This window comes from Lissotriton vulgaris, chromosome 7 (genome assembly GCF_964263255.1).
Source record: "Lissotriton vulgaris chromosome 7, aLisVul1.2, whole genome shotgun sequence".
Lineage (NCBI taxonomy): Eukaryota > Metazoa > Chordata > Amphibia > Caudata > Salamandridae > Lissotriton > Lissotriton vulgaris.
In genome coordinates, this window is record NC_141695.1 from 435518274 (window position 1) to 435545770 (window position 27497).

Genomic DNA, 27497 nt, shown 5'->3' on the forward strand with positions numbered 1-27497 from the left:
CCTTTTGATCTCCTCGAAACTCTTTCCTTGCTTCTGAATTTCGAGAGTTAAGTCAGGGAAGAAGCGTATTGTAGTATTTTAGGTCTCAGAATTGCGTCTCTGTGGTTGAAAATTCCAGCTATTATAGTGTACGGCTGGGCACCAGGTCTTGGCTGTGGGATTGGTGCTCTATGCTCCCTTTCGACCAAGAAGAACTTTGATAGGCATTTGGGAGGGAGATGTGTCATGGTCAAGTCTTCGACAAACAGGTCAAAACTTTGAGCCTCCACTCCCTCCGGTACCCCTACTATTTGTATATTACTGCGCCTGGAGCGTCCTTCCTGGTCCTAGACTCTCACCACTAGCATCTCTTGCTGTTTCGTTAGTCTACACACTTGTTCCTCCAAAGATTTAGAGGATGTCTGAAGGTCGTGAATATGTTTCTGCGCTGTTTTCACCTTATCAGACATCTTTTGGAAGTCCACCCATAGAAGACCCACATCTATAGTGACCAAGTCTAGTTTTGGTTCGAGAGAGGCCTTAAGGTCTTTTATTGCTGCCATTATGGCCCCAGGTGAAGGCCCTGGAGGGGGGGCGGTATCTCTGAGCTGGCCCCCACCTCTAGGTTTTGCCTGGTGACTGCATATTTGTCCATCTTGTTTGTTTGTGATTATCCATTGGGCTACACCATCTCACTGGAGTGCGAGTTTAGTTGTTGCCGCAGCCTCCGTGTCCCCTTGGTCAGGTGGTGGTTGAAGTTGGTCCAGCTCCAATGACGCCCCTGAGGTTTTCACTGCTCTACTCTGGGTTTCTTAAGCATGGGGAGATTTTCGTATGCTTCGGACCCCAGGAGATCACACTTCTTTCGCCTCCGGAGTCCTTCTGACCGTTCCCCCCACCGGAGTCTGGGTTGCCTTCGCTGCTCACTTAAATGGGGCACCCACGGCCGGCCATTCAGCTCTGGCTGACCAGATGCCCCCACAGTCCAGGCTCAATCGCAGTTTCTTACTTGGTTACGTTGGGGATTTTCCTTGTTACTGGGGCCTCCTGCGTCGTCAGGGCCAATTGGTTCCTGGTGCCCTGTTCAGTTCTTGTAGCCTCAGGTGTGGCCCTCTCCGCTCCCTCGTTTCAGGCAAACCCAAGCTGGCTCTGCATACTTCCCCCATCCCGGCTGCATGCCCTTCTGCAGCCTGAGGGGTACATTCCTTACGGCCTCTGGGCCTACGAGGTTCTCCGACCAGGGCGTCTGCCCAGCCGCACTCCAAATCGGTGCTGGTGCTAGTCGAACCCAGGACCCCATGCCTATTGTGGTCCTGAACTCCTCCTCTGGGTCTACCCATTGTGTTCTCTGGTTGCCGTTCATGGCCTCATCCGATTTGTCTCACCTCCGGTTGGCGGTCCACATTCTGCTGCTCTTCCTGGCTGCTACAGTCCGGCCTGCCCCTTCTGCACTTCCGTCCCAAGCCGGCGACGCCCCTCGTGTATTCCCCCCAGTTATAGCACGGCATGGACGTCACTGTCCATGCCGTGCTGGAACTTTTTATCTGTTCCCATTGCAGTTTTTAGGGCACCGCCATGGGAAAGACCAAAGGACCACAGACTGTATTACGAATTGTGCTATTACAACTCGTAATAACGCAGGCGGTCATAGTGCGGGTTTGGCACAGTGGAGCCGGCGCCGCTGCGCCAAACTCCTTATTAGGCCCTTAGTTTTTTTCCTCACCAACCCAATTGGCTTAAGAAAAGATGCTAACAAGAGACAACACACATTTCCTTTTGCTTTCTTTTCAAACCCCCCTTCAGAAGTTCAAGGTGCCCTACACAATTTGAACATTTGGAGGTTATTTTGATTATATTATCATGCGAACACTTTCAGGTCTTTATACAGACTCCTTGTACGAAACACCAGTTTCAGCCTTGAAAACCAGACCTTCACACCTTCTGCAAGCACTATTTAGTGAATGTTACATCCAGATTGTATGAGAATTTGACCAAGCTATGTTTCTGGTTTCTGGTTAGGATTCTAGACTTTCCTTGACATTTGTCACCCCTTTCTACATTTTTGAAGGCTCTGAAATGTTTCCACAAGTCTGGAGAATAGGATGCTGGTATGCATGAGATGATACAAGTCATGCAATCTAATGATTCTTGTATCCCTAGTCCTAGGTCCCCCTTTAACCTAGATGACCCATGAACCATTTGAGGTCTTCGTAGATTTGTTGTGGTATAGCTGGACATGGGCCAGAGGATGAGTTCTGGGATAAAAGGCAGTAAGGCCATAATTTATCCTTTATATTTTGGGCCTTCATTCCGAAATCCTTTTACAGTGAGCAGTAATGCTTAGTGGTTAACTCCATAATGACATAGGAAATTACACAAGTCTGGGTGATGATATGCTCCAGATCTAAAGGTCACTCGACGGAGAATAAAACACTTATGAGTATGATAGTAGTAGTACCTTATTGCTGCTCTTGAGTACGTACAAAATGGAGAACTAGACCTATAAAAAACAAATCAACACTTAACCCTTATTTGCCTCATGATTATCACAAGAGTCCCTCTGTGGTTTTAGAAGAAAGTAATTACTTTAAATTAACTGGTAAATCCATGTTTATTAAGTGTCATAATTAGGAATAAAAGGCAAATTACCTTTAAAATCTGTCCTCCATCGGGGTATTTTCGCAGTATGTTCTTTAGATATGTCAAGAATGGGGGAGACTTCTGAGCGAACCTATTTCTGAAAAGGGGAGAAAAACCACGCCCTATTAATAAGAGGTTTTGTGATAACATTATATTTCTATCCATATTTCACAAAGTCACATTATAATCCTTCTATGCCTTTCAAAATCGAAATGACATCACTGCACAGTGCATTATTAAACTTATGCAATAGCTGGTCAGAGATTGTTCGTGTGCAATCTCTGACCAGCTGTTGCATGTGGGTGTGCAGGGAAAGCTTTTCAATTGGGGGAGAAATTGCGAAACCCCCAGCAAAGATGATTTGCGACTGTTCAAGGACCCAATCTTACCAGTGTCAGGAAACCAACCCATCTCACAAACTCCGTGATTCCGACAGCACTATTAGTGGGCTGCTTTTCAATTTCTTCGCATAAGTGAGCAGTGTCACCAAGCTGCTGGTTTGGAAAGGTCAGGTAGAACCATGGACTCAATTCGCCAAGATTTAAAGGATATCATCTAGTAACTCTGGAGATCCATAAATTATATCCTTGGCACAGGATTTCTTGACGTTACAAAGCGGCTCAATGTTTGGCAGCATGATAAGCACACATCTTCTTTGCAGAAATGACGTGAATCAGTTGTAAATAAAAGAAACACTAGTCCACTGCAGAAACTTTCAATTCAATTCAATTTTTGGCACTTGTGGAGCGCACAGCTGCCTCTGAAGAGGCGTCCCGGCGCTAGCTGAGAGCCCTGAAGAGAGGCTGCCGGTCTAAGTACCCATTAGACAGGTGTCAACAAGTAGGTTTTAGAGGCTATGCCTGAAAACAGATTCAGAGGGACTGAAAACATATAATTATAGAAAAAACACTTGGGCTTGACAGACCTGTGAATTTCCTTCTTCCCCTTTCACAGCTTCCATCCCCTATCAAGCGTGTGGACACAAGGTTACTCAATGTGCACCATCTCATTACATCCACACCCTGTTTCAGGCCTGGTTCAGGATACCTTTATTCGTCTTATATCACAAACAGAGTATTGTTAAACCTCTTCTTAATCTATTTCAGATCTCTCGTAGGGCACACCTTGCTGCTCCTTCCTATCCCTTTTGTTTCTTTAACCCGCATCCCTTTTCTAATAGCGCTTCATTAGTTCAGGACATGTTCCTTTCAGTACATTAGTGACACAAAAGTCCCATGCGACTGCAGGAGTGGGAAATGTGGGTGACATGGTCAGTCATTGGATATCCAAGTTTTTATCTTCACCCTAATGAGTGGAACAGGGGAGATTGTGCTTCTCAAACTTTCATCTTTTCATGATAATCTTGCCATCGGCCTAATCTCACTGGACTTGTTCCAGTGGCCTCAGTGAGAATACTTTTGCATCTTCGGAGAAGTAGATCAGCGCTGTTTTAAATTCATGCTTTTATTAAAAGCAGAATTCTGCATCATCTTTATTGCCGCCATCTTGTTTCTGCAGTCAATGACTGTGTCTTGCAAGCTTTATTATGGAAGCATTTAATTGGTCTCCCAAACAATTATCTTGCTCGACTTCAGTGAGTCCAGAATGATGCTGGCAGAATACTTCTCATAGCAGAACCTCCTCTGTCTCCTCCACTGTGGTCACTTGACTTCTTGTCAATCAAGTACAATGGTGGGCACTCTGCAGCTTTCACAGAAACAGTTTTCCCACGGGCCTAGCCTTCCAAAAGGGAGACATTTGGCCACAACAGTCCACTTGATCCTTCCACTTTAGCAACAGACTTGGCTAAAGGGATTCCAGAGGTTATTAAAACGTGCTCATTCTTTCTAATTGCAGGCCCCAATTTTGTGCAACTATGTGGCAGATTCGCTGAGACAGAAAAATACCCACAGATATTTCTGGAAGGAATCAAAACCTGGTTATTCTACAATAATCTAATTTTGTGTCATCCTTGTATCTGTTCAGCAAGCGCCAAATACTTATTTTCACTATATTTGCATTTACAAATCCATTAACATTAGATAGTAAATTTATTGTCCGTTTTAATCCAGCTCTGGGAGCTTCAAAATTACAAACAGGTTTAAACTTCACCTCAGCCTTCAGTGTAGAGTGATCGCAGACTTGCGGAACCTCCTGACTCAGTCGGATGTCTTAGCAGAGCCACAAAGGTCCTCATATTCAGGATCTGCAAATACTTAACCATGGGGTTAAGGTTGATGCCACATGTAGTCAACTGACACAGTCAACTGACCTTGTTAAGCTTTTGCACGTAACTGCGTTTGGTTTGCGATAGGCATCATGTCAGCCCCAGAGGTGGACTGCCTCTGTACCAACATTACATGCCAGAGAATAAAGTTAATGTCAAATGTCAGGCCACTAGGGAAGGCATTTTGAATTTTGTGGGTCCCCTGCCCCTTCCTGGCCATTCAATAGACACTCTTCAAAAGAAGTAATTTGGCACCATCTGATAAGAGTCAACCCATGTTTTAGGCATACTAGTTTGCTTACTAACTTCCAGATTGACTGGTGTACCTCCCAATTGGACTGTATTTCTGTGATCAGACACTTTCTACCAAGCCCTTAACTATGTGGTGATTATTTTTATGTAAGTGCTGTATGCTTTATAAACAGTTTAACTTTATAATATCACACGTTATGGGCTCCCAACAGAAGTCCACAGATAACTAGTCTGATGAATAGCGGTTTTGAGTAGCAGGGCGGGACGCTCAAAATATCAGAGCACTAACAGCAGAAAAAACAGAGAGGCCTGAAAGAGCCAAATATATAACTATCATATACATTACAAATCAAAGGAAAATGAAAAGATGGACTTAGAGAGAGGGACACAGCAAAGTCTTCCATGCCACCTCCTTCTCCTCTGCAAACACGAGAAGAGTGGCCAGTGACCATCAAGAAGAAAGGGATGCAATGGTCCCACAGCTGTTCCATAAGATGGTGTGGGTGGCCTAGGAGGGGAGTCATAACAAAACATCTGTACTGTTAGCATCCCCTCCTTGATCGCCATCCTTGCCACTGTCCTTAGAACGTAGGATTTGCCTGGTTCATACAACATTTACCTATCCTACCCCCAAAGAAACTAACACTTACATATAGACCATATCTCAAGCTCATCCCCTCCTTTATGTTACCAATAGGAATCACTAGTGTAACTTCTGCTGTTTTCCCCATCTCTGAAAAGGTACAATAGCTGGTCTACATAGGATTGTTTGCTTCTGTATCCCACTCTGTCTACCTGTGCAGTTGTTTCTTTACCCTACTTGGTCTACTCCTGCAACTTTGCTCCAGACAGCATGGGAGTGAGGGGTATAGGGGGAGGTCTGTTTCTTATTCTATCGTGCCCCTGCAAGCAGAGGCGCACTTCTTGGTCATTGTTAAACCTGGCTTCCTTGGTGTGGTTTCCCCTGACTTTTTGGAGAAAGCACAAAAGGTCCCTTCGGGTAACCACAAAGGTGGTCTTACATATATAAAGATGCCCGTAACTCTAAGGTGAGACCTTCCCATTGCTCGAGGCCGACCCAGGACATTATTTGGCACTGACTTTGTATGCATTGTGGCTAAGTTGTTTTGAGGGTCTGAGGTACACATTTCCATCGTATCTATACTGTGTTTCTGGGAGGGTACTGTATATTGGTGTACTATGCCTAGTAAAAAGCTATCCCCGGCAAAAAATACCATGGGCAACTATTTAGTACAGGTAGTTGCTAAAATTAATAGTGAGAGGAGATCCTCACTCGGGTTGGGTGTATCTCCTAAATCACCTACATCTATTTTTCCGGCACCTGACCCATCTCAATCCCCTGACCCAGTTAATAGTAATTGTCCTGTTGTAATACCTGATTTTGATGACAATGCTATCTTGGACCAGACTAACTGTGCACTGAAAATTAGTGTTAGTGAAGATGAGGCTGAACTACATCCACATGAGGAAAAAGCCCCTACCCCAGTGCCTGCACCGCGCACTACTAGAGGAGTAAGAAAGGGTCAGCCAAAGCGTGGAGGGCTTCGTTCAAGTCGAAAGAAGCCTGGCTCTCCACCTAGTAATACTGTGGTGGAGGAAGAAGGGTCAATTGACAAAGTCTGTATGTCTCTAACCAATGAGCAATTTAAGAAGTTGCCGGCCATGATAGATACCAAGATTCAGGGAATCGTAAAGCCATTGGTAGGTAGGATAGATAAGCTCACTAACTAGGTTAAACGATTAGGGGGCCTTTTGAGTAAAACTTTGGAGGAAGTAGAAAAATTGCCTGCAGAAGTCGTTAACAAGGTTGAGTTAAAGAATGGAACATCTAGATATGAGGGTGGTGGAGGAGCATTCCCCTTGTCTAATCATCCTGTAGCTCCACAGGTAGTTGTAGTGGATGGCGAGCAAGGGGTAGTTGTTCCTCCTGTTGTACTTCCAGCTCCGGAACCTGTGAAAGGCTCGGTTGAGCTTATAGTTGAGGCTTCTCCCCTAGTCCTTGTTTTAGCTAATGTTCCAACACTGGCTCCAGGACAGGATGAAACTACTTCATCACTGTTGTCCAAAGCCTTACACTGGCTAACCAATAATATGGTGATAACCCCCTGGGGTAAGCAACAACTGGCAGAGGAACTAGTTATGGCCAGGAGGGTGGAGTGGATTGGAAGCAGTCCAAAAAGATTTAGGGGCGATTGTGTTGTTTTGAATTTTACAGATCCTGAGGTACTAACCAACATCCTGCCCAATCTTTTACCGCCACAGCGAAGATCCACTGACATCATCCCACTTACCTTAGACTTTTTTTACTACCGGAAAGGGGGGGGGGGTCCCAATCGGGGTACATTAAGAACAAAATGGAATGTGGTTTCAGCCAAGGGGAGGAGTGTTGCTAAACCCACTGAGTGGGGATTAAATCTTGAGAATAGGTTCTCAGCTCTCTCCAATTTGAATGATTGTGATTGACTCCCAGGGGGTAAAAGTCTATTACCATCAGTTATAAAAGACCAGAGACTATGCTCCCTGCCTGTCCATAATGGTAATGAGGTTGTCCAATCGGATGCTACAAGCATAGTAGCGCAGACAAGTTCAGTAGTATCAGTAGCAGGAGTGCCCTCTTCTTTGAATGTAACTCCTGAAATGAAACTTGATTGTCCAACTGGGGTGGGGAACCTACTCTCTTGGAATTTGGCTGGGCTATGTTCCCAATTAGATTGTGGGGACTGGCTTGGCTTTGTTAACTCATATGATGTATGTATGTTTCAAGAGACTTGGGCATGTGAACCTGTATTTGTGCTAGTTTATTTAAATTTCTCAGTGCCAGCAATAAAGGGCCCGAAAGGGAGACCAATGGGGGGTCTTACAATTTGGGTTCGTCAGAACCTTAAACTTACCATAAAAAATGTAGAGACTAGCCATAATGACATCCAGTTGATTAGGGTAACTAGTGATGTATCAGGGTCACTTGATATATACAACATATATGCTAGGAGTGTAAAGGGTGGTAGATCTTTTAATTGCATTGGGTAATCTTCTTGATAAATTTTCCCCAGATAATAATGTAGTAATAGCAGGCGATTTCAATCGGACTTTTGAGCCCCTGGCCCCTGGTCATGTGCGAGGCCTCCATTGGAGCAGAAGAGGACTCCCATTGGGGTATTCCTGCGTTGGATCTAAAGCTAGTTACACGTTGGACTGAGGACATTATAGATCTGAATGCAATGTGCCTAGAAAAAGGTCTGAGAGCTTTGAACGGACGTACAGCTATGGACAGAAAAGGCTCCATGACCTTTGATAATTGAAGACACAAAAGCAGGATAGATTATGTTATTTGCAGCTTACCGCTGTGGTCATCTGTCTGTGATATGGGGGTCGCCGTGAGATCCGAGAGCGATCACAACCCCTTATGTGTGGAGCACAAATGGTGGCCCGCTGGGACAAATTCTACTTGCCTGAATGCTCTTGTTCCACCGTTGGTCATTCCAGAAAATAACATGCGTAGGCTTAAATGGGCTAGCGTAGTGACCAATCAACAGGCTATTGATAATATCAATTATGAAACTGACAAAGCTATAGTTGCTTTGGAAACAATCAGTGTTTCTCCCTCTGGCCTGGCGGAAGTGGTTAACATCCATGATACCCTTTTCGCCAAGATTAAAAAACATTTTCTGAAACCCTTTAGGCGAAATGGGGCTAGAGCTAGTAAAGATGCAAAATGGTATAATGCCGAATGTAGGGCTGCACGTCTGGCTCTGGGTCAGGCAATCAAAAAGAGGGTGGCTGAATCTACCCGCCTAGCCAGAAAGAGTTATAAAGCCTGCATAGTGAAAGCCAAAAGAGCCTGGGATGAGTTACATTGGTGTAAATTGAAAAAAGCTAGCGACAGAAAGGATTCAAGAGCGTTTTGGAATATTGTTAAATGGGGTAGCGAGAGAGTAGAGGAACCCCCTAATAACAACGTACCTCAGGAGGCTTGGGTAGAATTTTTTAGCTCACAGTATGCTCTTAATACTCAGATTACATGTGAGGAGAGTATTATTATGTCCTTTTCTCACGGTAATCTTTTTAATGACAAAGAGATTATGACTGCTATAAATGCTGTGAATAGAGGACGTGCTCCTGGTTCAGATGGCGTCCCTGCAGATATCTTTTTAAATGATAAAGAGCGGTGGTGTAAATATATCCATTTACTTATCAATTTCATTGCCAAGGGTGCTGAGGTCCCGGCCTCTTGGAGAGGAGCAGTGATCATCCCTGTGTTTAAAAAGGGAGACCGTGCACAGCCGGGTAATTATAGGCCAATAAGCCTTATTGACACTGTACAAAAAATAGTCAAGTCAGGTCAAGTCAAAGGATTTATATAGCGCACTACATACCCGGAGGGTTTCAAGGCGCTTAGGAAGGGGAGGAGAATTACTTGTCAAATATCCACGTTTTAAGTTGCTTTCTGAATGCTAGGTGGTTCTGGGTAAGGCGAAGGTAAGCGGGGAGAGAGTTCCATGTTTTAGCAGCCAGGTATGAAAAGGATCTGCCTCCCATGGTGGTCTTGTTGATGCGAGGTACAGTGGCGAGGGCTTGGCTGGAAGAACGTAGTTGGCGGGAGGGGGTGTAGAAGGACAGTGGCCGTGTGGTTGTAAACAGGCTCCTAGATTGGGCAGAGGACAATAATATCCTATCACCCTACCAAGCAGGATTTCGAAGGGCAACAAGCACGGTGGACCAAGTATTCCGCTTCCAATTGCTTCAATGGAAGACTGTGGTACTGGGAGGAGGCAGCCTATATGCGGCATTTGTCGATCTGAGGGCTGCCTTCGACCTGGTGCCACGGGCTAAATTGTGGCAAGTTTTACAGAGTCTGGGGGTCCCTGAGGAATTATTGACCTTGGTAATGCGATTGCATGAGCTTACCTTTGCTAAAATACAGTGGTGAGGCCATGATATGGTCACAGATGAATTTCCAGTAGAAAGAGGGGTTCGACAAGGGTGTTCAATGGCCGCAACCTTGTTCACTTTGTACATAAATGGTGTTGTCCCCCGCATGGTAACAGCTTCAGTCGATGCTCCATCTCTTTCAGGGCTAAAAATCCCTATACTAATGTTTGCGGACGATACGCTTATTCTGTCTAAAACCCCTAGTGGTTTGCAGCGTGCTCTGTCCATTTTTGAGAATTTCTGTGGGGAACATGAGTTGGAGGTGAACGCCACTAAAACTAAACTCATGACTTTCAAACCACACCGTAGCTTTAAGTCTAAAATTGTTATGAGTGGGCGGCCTCTTGAGGTGGTAAAATCTCATTGCAGATAATAACAGGTGGAGCCAGCATATAAATATTGCTACCCTGCGACATAAGCAATTATCGGGTGCCATCAATTCAGAACATAGGAAGTCTTTGACCAAACCTGTCAAGCCAGCTTTGCTGGTTTATGAAGCAAAAGCTATAGGGTCCGCACTTTATGGTGCGGAGATGTGGGGCTTTGAAAATTTGAACTCTCCACAAGGGTCAGAGAACAAATTTTTAAGACTACTCACTGGCACCCCGAAAAGTACTCCACTCCTGCCTCTAAGATATGAGCTTGGTAGGAAACAAATCAAGGACCTAGCCAGACTACGACCAATCTTATATTGGCAAAGACTCTGGACTACTCCCGAGCTTGCGCATTATGCCGAAGGTTTTATTGATGTCATAAAGGCGGACTGTTTTCATAAAATTAGTTGGCTCAATTCACTGAAGGCAATATTGTTCGAGCTTGTGTTAAGTCCTATATGGCTTGATCCAGCAGGTGCATCATTCACCACCAAGTCTGCCCTAAAAAATATATTCTGGGAACACGTTGCTAGCAAGAGTTTGTGTAATTCTAGTAATGGGTCCATGTCCGCGGGCTTCCTTGAGGTAAAACTGTACCCGGCTCTGGAGACGTACTGGGATATTATCTCAAAGCCGGGTGACAGGAAGCTCCTATTCCAACTGAGAGCTGGAGCCCTCCCTATAAGATCATTGACAGCCAAATGGGGCTCAGGGGGGTGTGACATTTGCCCAGCCTGTGGAACGGGGAAGGAAACTCTGGGTCATTTTTTGTTCTCTTGTAAAGCATATTGTGCCCCAAGGCGCGCCTGGTTAGCACCTATGTGCAGGAACCTTGGTACCACTTGTAGTTCTGTTGCTCTGCGCATTATATGTTCAAGCCCACTTACATGGATATTAATAGCCACAGCTAAATATATTGGCTGGGCATGGGCGATCAGACAGAAACTGCTAGTTAATTAACTATTCTCTGTCTGTAAAATCTGTCTCTATGAATTTATTTCTATAGCTTTTTAGATTAATAATGGACTTGGTAGCTACACAGAGACTGCTAGTTAATTGACTATTCTCTGTATGTAAAACTTGTTCCCATGAAATTGACACTATCGCTTTTTAAATTATAAATGTTTTTATAATAATGTATTAATCAAATCTCTTTTTAATTTTTTTAATTACTTAGCAAATACTGTGAGACTCCTCTTTTAATTAATTGTATCTTATGGATTCAACAGTGCTTTGTGAATGTGTCTGATTGTAAATTTAATCCTATTTTAATATTGCCAATATTTTGTGTATGTTTTGCTTTTATGAGTAATCACTCGGATAAAGCACTTTTTGAATTGAATATAAAAAACAACACTTAAAGGTATGATAGGTAAATCCTGTCAGGTGAATGAGATAAACATCACTAGAAGGAGGAAGACTGGGAATTTGAGTAATGCGGGTATTATCTGGAAGTCATGGGGCATGTGGGTCTGTCGTACTGCACTCAGATGGATCAAACCTAGGCGAGGCCTTTCATGTGCAAGAGACAAGGCAGCGCTGAGCTGATGAAACACAGGTGGGGAATTCTGCTACAACTAGCTGCCATAGATCTGTTCTTGTAACCTGCCACAATAATCTTAGCTGGATTCAAACACGCACTGCCACATGATTACTACCCCTACGCCAGTGTAGCTCCTTCCTTTGTGCCTTTTACCTTTCACCATCTGCTCCCTCACCAACGGTTCAATGACTGTCTGATACCGCTGCATCCGAGCCTGGATGCAGCTTTTGCATCATTTGTTCTAGGCAGGAGCAAAATGAAGACTCCTGCATCCCTGGACTACCACCACGGTTCATGCCCCTATCCAACCCAAGGACAATGAATATTGAGATCAGGGAAGCTCAGTGGGCCCTCACTTTCTGCTGGTTTGCCCCATCATTTTGCTTCGTGTCACAAGCTTGAGGTTTGTTGTACAGACCAGTGGTGTAAGCATTAGGACGTCTCCCTTTGGACGCACTTTTAATAAAAATAACCGAGATTGGCCGCTGGAGATACCTAGTTCTGCTTTCTGTGGCAAGGGGGCTTCAGGGGGCAGCCGGCCATAGAGAGGTCAGTTCCCCAGGGAGTTTGGGAGAGTGGTGCAGTCCATGACTGCGCTCTTGTAGTGTGTTTACTTTTGTAGCCCAGTATAGCCCAATAGCTTTATAGGGGGCTTCTTTTGGGCACACTGCCACCATTTTAGGTACAAGTGAATTGGTGCTTGTGTCTAGGCCAGTGGGACTGCTTAAAGAGAGCCCGAAAGGGTTGCAAGTACGCTGGGCAGCGGAGTGCCCTTGGGGGTTGGGGCGCCACTCAGGGGTGTGGACAGATAGGCCAGGACTAGCAGTAGTCAGGGGCAGTAGTTGGGGTGGCAGGGCATAGTTGAGACAGGATGGGGGGGGGGGCGCAGCCAGGGGCCCACATCCCTTTAGTTGCAGCAATGTTAGAATGGAGCAGGGAGGAGGATGAAGGGAAATTTGAGGAGCAGGTGGAGGTGGAGGGGGTAATAAGTGGGGGATCGGGTAAGTGGGGTGGAGCGTAGGTGGGAGTGAGGTGGTACAGTGACGTGAAGGAGGGTAGCTGGTCGAGGGCATCTGGAGTAGCAAGGGACCAGGGTAAGGGAGCCAGCCAGCCAGTCCTGTTGTCTTTCTTTCTGGTGTCTGGACTCAGAAGAGCTGGGAGCGGCTCATTTACCCTGAGAAGAGATGGCAGGGCCCAGTGCGGTTCACCGGACGTCTGCTGGGGTCCCCATCGCAGCTGGGAGAAGCAGGTCCGGAGCGACCTAGCCTGCCCTACCAGCTAGAAGGTCACATGCAGCATCCGGCTTTTACGGCGCATTGGACAGATGGGTGGCATTGGCAGAGTGGTATAGGGGGGGGGTTATTACCGCCCCCTGGACGCCACGCATTGGCCCACTACTAAGGCAGGAGCTTCGGTCCCACATTGGAGCGTAAGTGAAGGCTCAGTTGTGTCCATATGAAGCACTCTCTGCTTGAGTTGCTACTGGATTATGATGAGGATAGCCTTGAGGAAGGCGAGATGCGAAAGGAGCCCATAGAGGCATGGTTTAGACCCCACAAGTGTCCTGCTAATGTGTTACTTTCTAGTGTGATGCAGGGAAGAGAGGTCCGGCTGAGGACAAGATGGCCATTGGTGAGACGGCATGCAGCTCTATTCAGGCAATGACCATCGAGCCAAGCAAGGGCCAGGACGCCGGCGTATGTACGGTGATGGTGTACATGAGTGTGGACATATGGGGGGGAGGAAGACGGAGCCTGGGGAGTGGCTCCATAAGGGTGGTACGTGGCTGACGTGGGAATGGATACGGACAAAATTATGGACAGTGCAAAGACCTCCCATGAAAAGGCAACAGAAGGTAGTAGGGATAGCAGTGTTACAGGGAAAAATAGTAAGGAGGTGACAAAAGTGGGGCAGATAGCGAAACACTGAAGATCAAAAAACTGCCCTACATGGGGGTGACAAAGCCCTTGGGGCACACTTAATGTTGGCTACTAAAGAAAGAATTTGCAAAGGAGAATACATTGAGATGTTCAAACTCTTACATCGGGAGCTAGGTTCCGAGGAGGGGTCAAAGGAAGAGGAATATGAGCTGGCCAAGCAGCCAAGGGTCCCCCTGACAATAGAGAACTGGACAGCTGTGTTCCTTATTTACATGTATATTGTGAGAAGTTCCCAGACCGCTGTGTGACATTGTTTAGGTATATGGATGTTATACGCAAAGTGCAACTCAGGGTGGGGGGGGTACGCATGGGACCAGTTCGACAAGGAATTCTGGGCATGCTTGGCTTGGGACCCAGATGCAAATTTAGGGGAGCTGGACACAGAATTATGGCAACATATACTGGGGGCCAACAAGCTGGGGAAGACTATTTTCACAACCAGTGAGTTGACTATAGTGTATCTGCCTTTTCAAGGGCACGCCGCCAAGCAAGGGATGGGAACTACAGCCAAATGACAACACGCGACAGGGGGAACTTGTTAGGCTTTTGACAAAGGGATGTTTATACAGGAGTACTGCAGGTTTCTGCATGAGTGCTCCAAATGCTTAGGTAGGTATGCCCTCATTCATTGATTTGGGGCAGCAGGAAGGTACCAGGAACATAGTGCAGGACAGTGGCAGCCCTATACAGGCGGTTCAGGAACACAACAATAGCAATAGTCCAATGGGAACAGATGGGTTAAGGTGGACAGTTTGGAGTACTGGCTGGGGTTTTTTCGATTGGCCGAAGGATGCATGGGTTTTGTGGGAGGGGTTCAAAAGGGGTTTTCGTTGAGTTTTGAAGACCACCGAGTTCGGAAACAGCAGAAAATATGCATTAAGTGAGGGAACACAAACAGGGAGTACAGAACAAAATGTACAGAGGGGTTTGAGGGCAGAATGTTGGGCCCATTTGAAGATTGCCGATGGAGGCATTGATTGTGTCACCAATTGGGGTGGTGCATAAGAAGGAAATAGGGCAGTTTTGTTTAATTCAGCATCTATCTTGGCCAGAAGGCAGGTCTGTAAATTACTTCATTTTGGAGGAAATGTCCAGGGTATCATATTCCTCAGTAACGTGGCCATGTCTCTGGTGGTGACGGCGGGCGCAGGTTCCTAATTGGCAAAGTGCGATGTGAAGTCAACTTTTAAGCTCTTCCTGGTACCTCAGGATGCTTTTCAATGGTTGGGTATGCTCTTTGAAGGCTTTTGGTACGTGGACAAGGCACTGCCGATGGGATGCTCGATATAATGTGAACTGTTAGAATGCTTGAGTTCATTTTTGCAGCGGTTTTTCGCATGTTGTATGGGACATAAGCTGTTGACGCGTTACATTGTTGATTCTTTTTTCATAGGGGAGCCCAGCTCGGCGGTCTGGCAAGTTTTCAAGAGCTGATGAATAAACTGAGGGTTTCTGCAACACAAGAAAAATGGTAGCCAGAGTCCAATATTGTCCTTTGTGGGGATCGAATCACAAAGAACGCAAGCAACACTCTTCCAGGCAAAAAGGAAGTGATGCAGACATTGTTGACTAGCTTGTTAGCTAGAGAAAAGGAGAAGTGAGGGAGGTTCAAATGTAGCTGGGGCACCTAAATTTTGCATGCAGGGTGCGGAGAAGTTTGAAGAATATTTTGTAGGATGCTGGGTTTGGCTCTTTAGGGTCTCCCATGTCCCAACGTGTGCATCTCAGTGGGGTTCTGGAAGAACGCAGAATGTGCAAGGTTTTCTTGAATTCCCTCAACAGGATGAGTTTGCCCAAGCAAGAATATTCGGATTGGGTGCCCTGATTTTCTCAAATGCGGCGCGGTGGAGTTGTTTTTGGTTTGCACTGGCAAGGGAGATGGTGCATGGAGGAATGAGTGGTGCAGTTGAAGACAGTGGGGATGTAGCATTGAGTTCTTGAAGCTCTTTCCGCTAGTGGTGGCAGTCAAATTGTGGGAAGCGGAGTTGGCACACCAGAGGGTGCTGTTGAGGGTGGACAACATGTTTGTGGTTCAGGTTGTGAATAGATAGTCTGCACGAGATGCACAGGTTTTGAAACTGCGGCAGTTGTTTGTGCTGGGATTTATTCAGTATGATATCTTGTTCAGGGCATGACATGTCCTGGGTGTGGACAATGACACTGCGGATGCTTTGTCTCGTTCACAGTGGGATAGATTTTGTGAGTTGGCCAAAGAAGCAGATAGGTACAAGACGCACATGCCGGAAGAGTTTTGGTTTACAGGTAACGAAGGAGGGTTCATCCAACTTGTGGTAGAGTCTTTGGCTGAGTCAAGGCAAAGAGCATGTGGGCAAGCCAGGATGGAATTCCTGGTGTAGGGTGTACAGAACGGTGAGGTGGTGGAGGACATGCTTTAGTTCATACTGGACTTGATGGACAGGGACACGTCGCATGTGACAATTGCAGGAAAACTTGTGGGTATTGCTTTTATGGGTAAACTATTGTGGGGGGTATGCCTTGCCAGCCAGCGAATTGGGACAGAGAATGTTCGAAGGTTGGGAAAGGGAGCATGGGTGTGCTGGGAGACTTAGAAGGCTGGTGTTATGGCAGCTGTTTTGTCAGGTTAAGTGCACTTACCCAGGGTGTGTTGGAAGAGGCAGAAGTCAGTTTATTTACCTCACTGATGTCGTGGATGTTCTTTGTTGCATTTTACATGTCCGAATTTCTGGGTTGCAAGGGCCAAGGCAGATTGCTGTGGGAGGAGGTCACCAGGAGGGCCGTTCAGTTGGAGACACGGCTGCATTTTTCAAAGACTTATCAGAGAAGAATAGGGAAGACAGGTTTTCCAAGTTTTGAGAGAGCCCAACCAATGTCCAGTGTCTTGAGGGTGAGGGGGGCAGTGCTCTGTGGGGGTGGGGGGACATTGTGTAAAGGTCACAGTCTGGGGTGCAGCTATGGCATTCCTACTCCTTTTGGTCTTATGTAAGTCGCTTCACGCGGCGGGCCCCCCTGGCTGAGTATGGCACACATCCATTTCAAATTGCAGCTGCGACCGAGGCTAGTAATAGAGGCTAGGCGAAAGAGGACATAATGTGCTTGGGGTGCAAGTCATGGGAATGTTTTCTGAGATATGTGCACTTGACTGAAGGAGGAGGGAAGCCCTGAAGGGCTTCTTGTATGAATACTGATACTGTTTCAGGTTCGGAGGCTGGCCCGGCAGCAGAGGACGTGGCCACTTGGGTGCTGGGCCACTTGTTCATCAAGTGACCGAGCAGCAAGTGGCGCAGAGGGTTTACCTTACGAATTTGGGCCTTGACTGGTGTTTGTTTACAATTACGTGCCAGGGTGAAGCGGGCATGAGTTGAAGGGAATTGATGCAGTGTTTGAATGGCATTCTGTCTGAGATAAGATGCCTGGATGTTTTGGTTGTGCATCTTGGGGAAAATGATATTGTGCTTGAGAAGGGTGTGATGTTATTCAGGCGATTTCATCCATCCACTTTAATTGCTTAGAGGTTAATTAAATGCAGTCATAGGCTATAGGAGAAAGTTAAAGTTGAAATGCACCATAATTTGAAGGAGAAAGCTGCGGGGTGGGCTGTGTGGGTGGAACAGTAGGGGTGGGGGTGGGAGATTGGGTACTTCATGTGATGTATAGTGAGCTTTTAGTATTTTAAGGCTGATTGCCCAGGTAAAGTTTGTGATGTGCACCTGGCCCCTCCCTCCCAAGAGACTTGTGCTGACTTTCTCTATAACACTGCAATGATGGCACACTCCAGGGACTGATGCCAGGCATAAACAGAAGTGAGTGAGCTCCTCTGGCTCAGCGGCTGTGGCAGAGGTCCAGAAAGAAGCACACGGTCACAGTGTGTAATCAAGAGGGAAACTCCAGAAGAAGTCCGCCGAGCACTGTGGAGTCACGAGGCTTCAGAACTGTTTACCTTGCTAGGGTGAGACTCTAAAACAACAGCCTTCCTGGAAATGTCAAAAAAGCTACATCAACAAATAAAAGAACCGAGGCAGTGTTTAATTAAAGCTTTAGGTAGAGGTGAGCAAACCAGAGAATGCATGGGACGGGCTGACCCAGGGTTCAGGCTCGGATCTAAAAGCTTAGAATACAAGCCCAGCTGGGGGAAACAGCGTGTGAGGACTCTCTCACTTTCTTGCCTTCTTCCTCCTTCATCTGCCTTTCTTTCTCCCTCTTTCCATCTCCTTCTCCCACCATTTCCTTCTGTCTTACTCTCTTCTCCCTCTTTCTGGCTCCACAGTCTCTCTTTTTCCGTTCCACTGCTTCCATGTTTCTTCGCTTCGGGCCTTGCTTTCCTGTGCCCCACTACCACCATCTTAAGGCATTTCTATCTCCGTTTCTCCACCCTGCCCTCCCCAGTTCAAAGGGATGGTTCCAGCTAGCACAGATGCTAAAGTCTTCCTATTTCTGCCTCCACAGTATCCCTCTTGTGCACCACCACATAATTCTTCAAGCTCCTTTACAGGCTGCCGCAGAGCAGAGCCTACCCAGAGCCTTAGTGCTGGCCAGCCCAGTCTCTCCTCTGTTGCACCCCAGGAGGCCTGGAGAATGATGTGGCAGTGCACAAGAGGGACACTGAAGAGGCAGACGCTATGGCTTCTCTGCTCGCTTCTGACTCCAAAGGACCTGGAGCAGACTTGGATCTGAATATATTTGGTTTGAGCCAGTCTCCAGGTTTCAGTGGACCGGTCTAAATTTTAATATAAGCAGCCTTGTCAGAGTGGCCGGTCCTGCCGACGTACCTCTATGATACTCTGAGTCGAGCTCACCTCAGGCCCTCAGCCGCTGTCACCTTAGTAGATTTCCCACAGCAGTATCATTATTGCCCCCAAATCAAAAAAGATCGCAACTCGATTGTTTCTCGAAGCAGGAAAATGCATCGTGGCCATTGGCAAATCATCTTTCAGCCTAAATCTTTCAATTTTACATTTTGCTTGCTGCACAGTCATAAAATATGTTTAATATCTGGTTTCCTCTTTCAATTTGCTTTGGAGATATTCAGAGGACAAATCAATTGTATTGAACCTCTGTGCCTTTTCCATTGTCGCTCAGCAGGATACTAATGCTGGGCAAAGGAAGCCTATCGCCACAGATTGCCACGCTCACGTCTTTCATATCTACACATAGGAGTACATGCATCAAAGGTTTTTGCTAGCGCAAACGGTGCAATTCGCAAAAATCGGCTGTTTGCGATCGCAAAATGGCCTTTAGGATGCATCAAAGCGCTGGGGACGTGCAATTTAGGTAATCACAATTTTTTGCAATTGCATTTAAGGAATCGCAATTTGAGATTCCTTAAATGCAATGCAAGAACCACTTTTAAATAGTGATTTGGCTATTTGGGGCCGCAGACTACCGAGCAATTAAACTGGTCGGTAATTTGCAAAAACTTTGAAAAATGCACTGAAGTGTATTGTTCAAAGTTTCATGTTGTACACACACATGCACTTGGGGAATGTGTGTGCGCAACATGGAGGCACATCACAATTTCAGGGGTGCAACTGGGTGTCCTTTTGACACCCTTGAAATTGCATGCGCAATTTGTGAGTACCTATTGCGAACTGTGCATGCAATTTCCCATTCATTCCTATGGGCCTATTGGCCCATAGGAATGAATGGAGAGCCATTCCTTAATTGCGAGTCGCAATTAAGGAATGTTAAGGAAGCGCAATTATTATAGCCATTCCTACATGGATAGGCTTTTGCGAGTCCTTAATTGTGATTCCTAAATAATCGCAATTAAGGACTCGTAAAATCCCACCTTGATGCATGTACCTGATAGTCCCTACAAGTTTGTGCTATTACAATTGGGCTTGCCCATTTCAATGCTTTCACCAGTTCAATCACTCCAAGCTTTAATAATTTATCTAGTTCATCCTTCAGCTGATGATGCGAAGTGATGGGTATCTTTCGTACAGTACTTTGAGTACCAACGGTTCTCACCATTGCACAAAGCAATCTTGTGTTTTAACCTCTTCAATTTTTTCCATGGACTTCTTTGAACACTTCTGGATATCACTGCTCTGTTTATGCAGTGACACCATCTATGATCCGCTCCACTGGCTTCATGCTGTCCATTCTCAATACAATGCCCCATTTTGGATCATGACAACTCCTCAGCAACGTACTTTCCTTCTTAGCAACATATATCTTTCTTACAGCCGCCACATTTTTAATCTTAAGGGTCTTACTGGATATACCCTGTTTGCTTTGGAAACATATCCATTACTCCCAAGACATATATATAACAAACTCAAATCTTTCACACACTCATAAAAATACATCTGGAGACAGGATAATATATGGTGATTTTGATTCAGCCGTTGTCTGCACAGAAGTCCCATCAATATCCAACTAACAGAAGAGAGGAGGACCCTCAGACTCTAAACTCAACACCCCTTTGGACGCAGCCTTCAACTCAGAAGCAAACTGTAGCTGAGCATCAATCGGTCTCCATGTGCATTCGAGTTAAACAGCACAGATACGTAGGCCCATTTGTCTTGAAAATGTCCCACAGTACAGCCATTTTTAAAAAGATCAGTCATTTTGCTCTAGGACAGCAGTACCTCAACACATCAGCACTGCAATCAAATCAACTGCAGCAGCGGTGTAGCCGCAAACAGACCGGCTGTACGCACTTTTAAAGAAAGTCATACTGCAACCGTAGGCATTTCACTTTGGTTTACATCTAGCTATATCATATATCTAGAACACACTGCCCCTATAGGATTTAATGCATGCTGCTTTGTTTGAATCTCCATCTCCGTCTCCCAACAGGATGCATGTAACTGGCATGATGACAGCTGGCATAAACAAGAAGGTTGATGGAATGATGTCTCCTGAGCTACAGCATGCACATTATGCATCTCACTACCATATCATTACTGCCCCCTCCCTTCTCCATCACAGTGACCCTTGTAGCAGCTTCGTGAACGTTTACTCACCTTTTCCGTGGTCTTTGAGACATGATGAAGATTTCAGAGCTGGAAAGAAAAAGCAAACTGTTAAAAAACAGACATTTGACATGGATCCTCAACCGGATACTGCCTTGTGCTCACCGGAAATACAAGTGAGGTGGGACTTCCCCCTCGGCTCACCAGCACTTCATGGGGGATTTTTAACTGATGCTCAACTGCCATAATTTGTGTTACCAGCCCCTTAGCGCCTCTTCTCAGCCAGGGTCAGTACAGCGCATCAACTGACAGTACCTCACCCGACAGAACCTCACAACGCAGCATCTCAATCAGACTAAAAACATGTGACCTCAGCCATATCTACACTATGCGTCACCTTAGGCAACTACTGCATCTCTGACCTTTAAAATGGACCACATACTCGACCACCTAAAGGTTTATTTAATGCACTAAATGTTTTGTCTTCACACCTAAAGATTGAGAAATAAAGGTTATCATACAGGAATGGGTTCTTATTTAGAAATGAGCTCCGTACACAAAACAATGAAAGAGTCTTGACATCTGCAATCAAAGATTTTCTTTACGCCCATTGACATCAATTGGACACATATATGACTGCCCATGCCTACTGACCATCTAGAGGCAAGATGACATGACTTCTACGGCCACAGTCCAATCAATCATCAGAAGGAAGTCTGGAATGCGAACGATTTTGCTCCAGACCTATCAAGTATTCATTGTGTCACAGCACTACCTACAATCAAAGGAGAGCCTGACATGCGACCAACATCTCTAGACCTAGCAAGAAGTGATCTTGAAATGTGACACACTCTTCCCCACCTCACTGACTATTCACAGGTTAACCTAAGAAATAACTGGCTTCGAAACTGCCAGCCCGAATATTAGGATTTAGATATTATAAGAATACTATAGCAAAAAATGTCAGCATCAACATATTTGTAAGGTAAGGATCAAAATTGAGTATAGGTTTACCATATTTAACATATGAAATGACAATATGTATATGTTCAAAGTACATAGATATTAAATTAACAACAGTACATCTAGACTTTCTCCATAATATTTTGGTTGTCAATATTTTTTCGACAATATATTTGCAGCACGATATTTCTTTCCTCAATATTCTGACATAAGGACAATGAATTGGGGGCGGGGTTCTGGGTTATTCAGAATAGCTGCCTGGCCATTCCTGAAACAGAATGGATCAATTACAGATACCAATTCCAATTGGTTGATGGCAGCCAAGCAGAATTAATGAAAGATCTGCTGATTCAAGAATGTTCACTTGCTACCTTCAATCATTCAGAATGGACAGTTCCTGAAATACATGCTGAGGAAAGGTAACGCGACGCGGTTCCCATCAGTTCCTGTCCTCTTCAACCTCTATCACTGGCTGCACTTGCAGACAGAACCTACGGCTTGTGCTGCACTTCTTCATCGCAGGGAGTCATAGGAGTGTTTTGAGCTCACCATCAAAATCGCACAAAGTTCTAGTCCAAGGATGTGTTTGGGAATAAGAGCAACACAACTGTTTTTTTCCTTTCTGCGTGTCACTAGGCACGCCTAACTACTGCTTTCCACATTCCTATGGTAAAGGATGCCTTTTGCTGGTTTTCCTGGGAGTTTTCATATTGTTAACCCAATAGCTGTGAAATGCAGGCATTTACATTGGAAATGTTACCTCTGCCCTCTCACTCACTGGGCTGTTTAACCTATGACTTTTTACAAGGAAAGAAAGCCAGGAACCACATTTTATTTTGCATTTCACAACACTGCACTTTGGTGCCTGGGCATATGATACCATCATCTGTTTGTTCTTCCCAACCATTGTGGGCTGGTAGTTTTGCTCTTAACAGTTTCACCATGGACTCAAAACTCGAGCATTCAATGTGCTTTGGGCTAACATGCCAGAGCTTGTCAGCTATGTTTTAAACTTTTACCAAGTCGCCTACTCCATTAAACAAGCATTGGAAATGCAATAGGTCTCACATTATAAATGTTGGAGTTATTGGTATTGTAAATGACATATGTTATTTATTTGTTGGTTTTTAAAATTGCTAAATTGATGGCTTTGTCATTTACAATGCCAATAGTTATAACTTTTGCGAATGTGACACCTATAGCATTTGGAATGCAACATATTTTGTATTTACGTGACTTAGATGGCAGCTCTTGTCGTTAGGCCACATCTCTAGAGAGCAGGAGAGTGCAGCAGGGGAGAGAAGCACAGCAATGCAATAGGTCTTGCATTAGGAAAGTTTGAGCTATTGGTATTGTAAAGGACACATTTTTTATTTATGTGCTTGTTTTGAAAATAGCGAATTAATAGCTTTGTTATTTACAATGCCAATAGTTTTATCTTTTGCAAATGTGACACCTATTGTAACACAATATGTGTTGTGAGGGTGAGTGAGGGTGAGGGTGAGGGGTTGAGGGTGAGGTGTTGAGGGTGAGTGAGGGTGAGGTGTTGAGGGTGAGTGAGGGTGAGGTGTTGAGGGTGAGTGAGGCTGAGTGAGGGTGAGGGGTTGAGGGGGAGGGGTTGAGGGGGAGGGGTCCAGGGTGAGGGGTTGAGGGTGAGGGAGGGTGAGGGGTTGAGGGTGAGGGAGGGTGAGGGGTTGAGGGTGAGGGAGGGTGAGGTGTTGAGGGTGAGTGAGGGTGAGGGTGAGTGAGGGTGAGGGGTTGAGAGTGAGTGAGGGTGAGTGAGGGTGAGGTGTTGAGGGTGAGTGAGGGTGAGGGTGAGGCTGAGGGGTTGAGGGTGAGTGAGAGTGAGGGTGAGTGAGGGGTTGAGGGTGAGGGGTTGAGGGTGAGTGAGGGTGAGGGGTTGAGGGTGAGTGAGGGTGAGGTGTTGAGGGTGAGAGAGGGTGAGGTGTTGAGGGTGAGAGAGGGTGAGTGAGGGTGAGTGAGGGTGAGTGAGGGTGAGTGAGGGTGAGTGAGGGTGAGGGGTTGAGGGTGAGGGGTTGAGGGTGAGGGGTTGAGGGTGAGTGAGGGTGAGGGATTGAGGGTGAGGGATTGAGGGTGAGGGGTTGAGGGTGGGTGAGGGTGAGTGAGGGTGAGTGAGGGTGAGGTGTTGAGGGTGAGTGAGGGTGAGGGGTTGAGGGTGAGTGAGGATGAGGGGTTGAGGGTGGGTGAGGGTGAGTGAGGGTGAGGGTGAGGGTGAGTGAGGGTGAGGGTGAGGGTGAGTGAGGGTGAGGGTGAGTGAGGGTGAGGGTGAGTGAGGGTGAGGGTGAATGTGAGTGAGGGTGAGTGAGGGTGAGGGTGAGTGAGGGTGAGTGAGGGTGAGGGTGAATGTGAGTGAGGGTGAGTGAGGGTGAGGATGAGGGGTTGAGGGTGAGTGAGGGTGAGGGGTTGAGGGTGAGTGAGGGTGAGGGGTTGAGGGTGAGTGAGGGTGAGGGTGAGTGAGAATGAGGGGTTGAGGGTGGGTGAGGGTGAGTGAGGTTGAGGGTGAGTGAGGTTGAGGGTGAGGGTGAGTGTGAGTGAGGGTGAGTGAGGGTGAGGATGAGGGGTTGAGGGTGAGTGAGGGTGAGGGTGAGGGGTTGAGGGTGAGTGAGGGTGAGGGGTTGAGGGTGAGTGAGGGTGAGGGGTTGAGGGTGAGTGAGGGTGAGGCTGAGTTAGGGTGAGGGGTTGAGGGTGGGTGAGGGTGAGTGAGGGTGAGGGTGAGGTGTTGAGGGTGAGTGAGGATGAGTTAGAGTGAGGGTGAGTGAGGGGTTGAGGGTGAGGTGTTGAGGGTGAGTGAGGGTGAGGCATTGAGGGTGAGTGAGGGTGAGGTGTTGAGGGTGAGTGAGGGTGAGTGAGGGTGAGGGTGAGTGAGGGTGAGTGAGTGTGAGTGAGGGCGAGTGAGGGTGAGTGAGGGTGAGTGATGGTGTGGGTGAGGGGTTGAGGGTGAGTGAGGGTGAGGGGGTTGAGGGTGAGTGAGGGTGAGGGGTTGAGGGTGAGTGAGGGTGAGGGTGACTGAGGGTGAGGGATTGAGGGTGAGGGATTGAGGGTGAGGGATTGAGGGTGAGTGAGGGTGAGGGTGGGTGAGGGGTTGAGGGTGAGTGAGGGTGAGGGGTTGAGGGTGAGTGAGGGTGAGGGTGAGTGAGGATGAGGGGTTGAGGGTGGGTGAGGGTGAGTGAGGTTGAGGGTGAGTGAGGGTGAGTGAGGGTGAGTGAGGGTGAGGGTGAGTGAGGGTGAGGGTGAGTGAGGGTGTGTGAGGGCGAGTGAGGGTGAGTGAGGGTGAGTGAGGGTGAGTGATGGTGTGGGTGAGGGGTTGAGGGTGAGTGAGGGTGTGGGGTTGAGGGTGAGTGAGGGTGAGGTATTGAGGGTAAGGGGTTGAGGTTGGGTGAGGGTGAGTGAGGGTGAGGTATTGATGGTGAGGGGTTGAGGTTGAGTGAGGGTGAGGGTGAGGGATTGAGGGTGAGTGAGGGTGAGGGGTTGAGGGTGGGTGAGGGTGAGTGAGGATGAGGGGTTGAGGGTGGGTGAGGGTGAGTGAGGTTGAGGGTGAGTGAGGGTGAGTGAGGGTGAGGGTGAGTGAGGGTGAGGGTGAGTGAGGGTGAGTGAGGGTGAGGGTGAGTGAGGGTGAGTGAGGGTGAGGGTGAGGGGTTGAGGGTGAGTGAGGGTGAGTGAGGGTGAGGGGTTGAGGGTGAGTGAGGGTGAGGGTGAGTTAGGGTGAGGGGTTGAGGGTGGGTGAGGGTGAGTGAGGGTGAGGGGTTGAGGGTGAGTGAGGATGAGTGAGAGTGAGGGTGAGTGAGGGGTTGAGGGTGAGTGAGGGTGAGGGTGAGGGGTTGAGGGTGAGTGAGGGTGAGGGTGAGTGAGGGTGAGTGAGGGTGAGTGAGGGTGAGTGGTTGAGGGTGAGTGAGGGTGAGGGTGAGTGAGGGTGAGTGAGGGTGAGGGTGAGTGAGGGTGAGGGTGAGGTGTTGAGGGTGAGTGAGGGTGAGTGAGGGTGAGGGGTTGAGGGTGAGTGAGGGTGAGGTGTTGAGGGTGAGTGAGGGTGAGTGGTTGAGGGTGAGTGAGGGTGAGAGGTTGAGGGTGAGTGAGGGTGAGGGGTTGAGGGTGATAGAGGATGAGTGAGAGTGAGGGTGAGTGAGGGGTTGAGGGTGAGGGGTTGAGGGTGAGTGAGGGTGAGGGGTTGAGGGTGAGTGAGGGTGAGGTGTTGAGGGTGAGTGAGGGTGAGGGTGAGGGTGGGTGAGCGTGAGGGTGAGCGTGAGGGTGAGTGAGGTGTTGAGGGTGAGGGGTTGAGGGTGAGTGAGGGTGAGGGGTTGAGGGTGAGTGAGGGTGAGGGGTTGAGGGTGAGTGAGGGTGAGGGGTTGAGGGTGAGTGAGGGTGAGGTGTTGAGGGTGAGTGAGGGTGAGGGTGGGTGAGCGTGACGGAGGGGTTGAGGGTGAGGTGTTGAGGGTGAGTGAGGGTGTGGGTGAGGGGTTGAGGGTGAGTGAGGGTGAGGGGTTGAGGGTGAGTGAGGGTGTGACCATATCCATTCCAGACCCTGATAATTAATTGGCGACAAAAGTTATTATTTGACGTGGCATATCTTAATTGCTAGGTTTTTTAATTACTAGTTGATGTTTAATTTTTGTAATCATTTTTTTAAGTATGCACCTCTTAAAAAATAAATAAAAATATTGCTTGTTATGTATTTCCATTTGTAGACCTAGAATAGTTATGGTGCATTGTATGTAGCTTTAAAAAATAATAAAAATGTAGACTGCTCAATGTATTTCCGTGAATAGATGCAGGTTGCCTCTTTCTGTCAAATAATATCCCTTGTTCAACTTACTATAGTGGCGCGGCATACTATGAAGCAGAGGAGGACTGACTGTCAGAGCCTTGCTCTTTCCTCTCTTGCCAACAGGGCTACTCCAGAATAAGACCACGAAAACCATAATTTGTGAAACATGGCCATTTGACTCGCAGCCCGGTCAGTGGAGGGGCTCCGCTTTCTGATCCGTAGAGGCTGATGCGCAGTCACTTTCTTGAAGAGGAAATGGGGAATAAAAACTTTACTTTTGCAGTGATGTCGATGAACCTGGCTTGATGTCACACTGCTGCATTGTGCTGATTTTCTAAGTAAAAACATGCATAGTGAGGAGCACTAATACGGGTTTGAGATGGTGGAAGAGCTGCTTATCTCTTATGGAGATAGATTATCTGGGGGGAGGAAGGGCTCCTAATGGGAAGTGTAGACGGGGAGAAATTGAGAAAAAAGCTGAGCAGGGAGGGTGTTATTGCGGCTATCTGTTTGCCCGAGGGGAGGAGAAATGCAGGCCTGAGGCAGAGCACACGCTGAGAAGCTTGTGGGAGGGGGGCTGGGCTGCCTTTGATCTGGTAATGCGAGGCAGGCAGGCAGGCGGCTGGTGACATTGTGCACGCGCTTTTTAGGGCTTGCGCTTGCGCAATGACCTAAAAAGCACATGCACTTGAAGAAATCGCCAGTGGAATCGCCAGTGGTGGTTCAAAACTGGATAAGCCGTAATAGAGCTTCGCCAGCGATGCGCAGAAGCGCATCAGCAGGCGAGCCCTAAAAAAATGGTTTGTTTAACGAGTACATCCAAAAGTAAACACTGCGCACATATTTTGTGAGGGTTCCCTCTTGCATTCACATCATGCATTGTATTGGCAATGTGAATAATGTTTTCTTATGTGTAGCAGAAGGTTTTACACCCAACACAATAAAGGTAC

The 27497-nt window shown here is 47.0% G+C and overlaps 1 protein-coding gene across 1 annotated transcript in view; it reads right to left on the bottom strand.

Moving 5' to 3' along the window:
- LOC147701799 (sacsin-like) overlaps window positions 1-27497 on the bottom strand; it is a 305895-nt gene that overhangs the window by 252884 nt on the left and 25514 nt on the right. Inside the window, 2 exon segments of the mRNA XM_086930425.1 lie at window positions 2629-2716; window positions 20856-20894. Coding sequence (XP_086786551.1) covers window positions 2629-2716; window positions 20856-20878 — 111 coding nt within the window. The 5' untranslated portion in view covers window positions 20879-20894.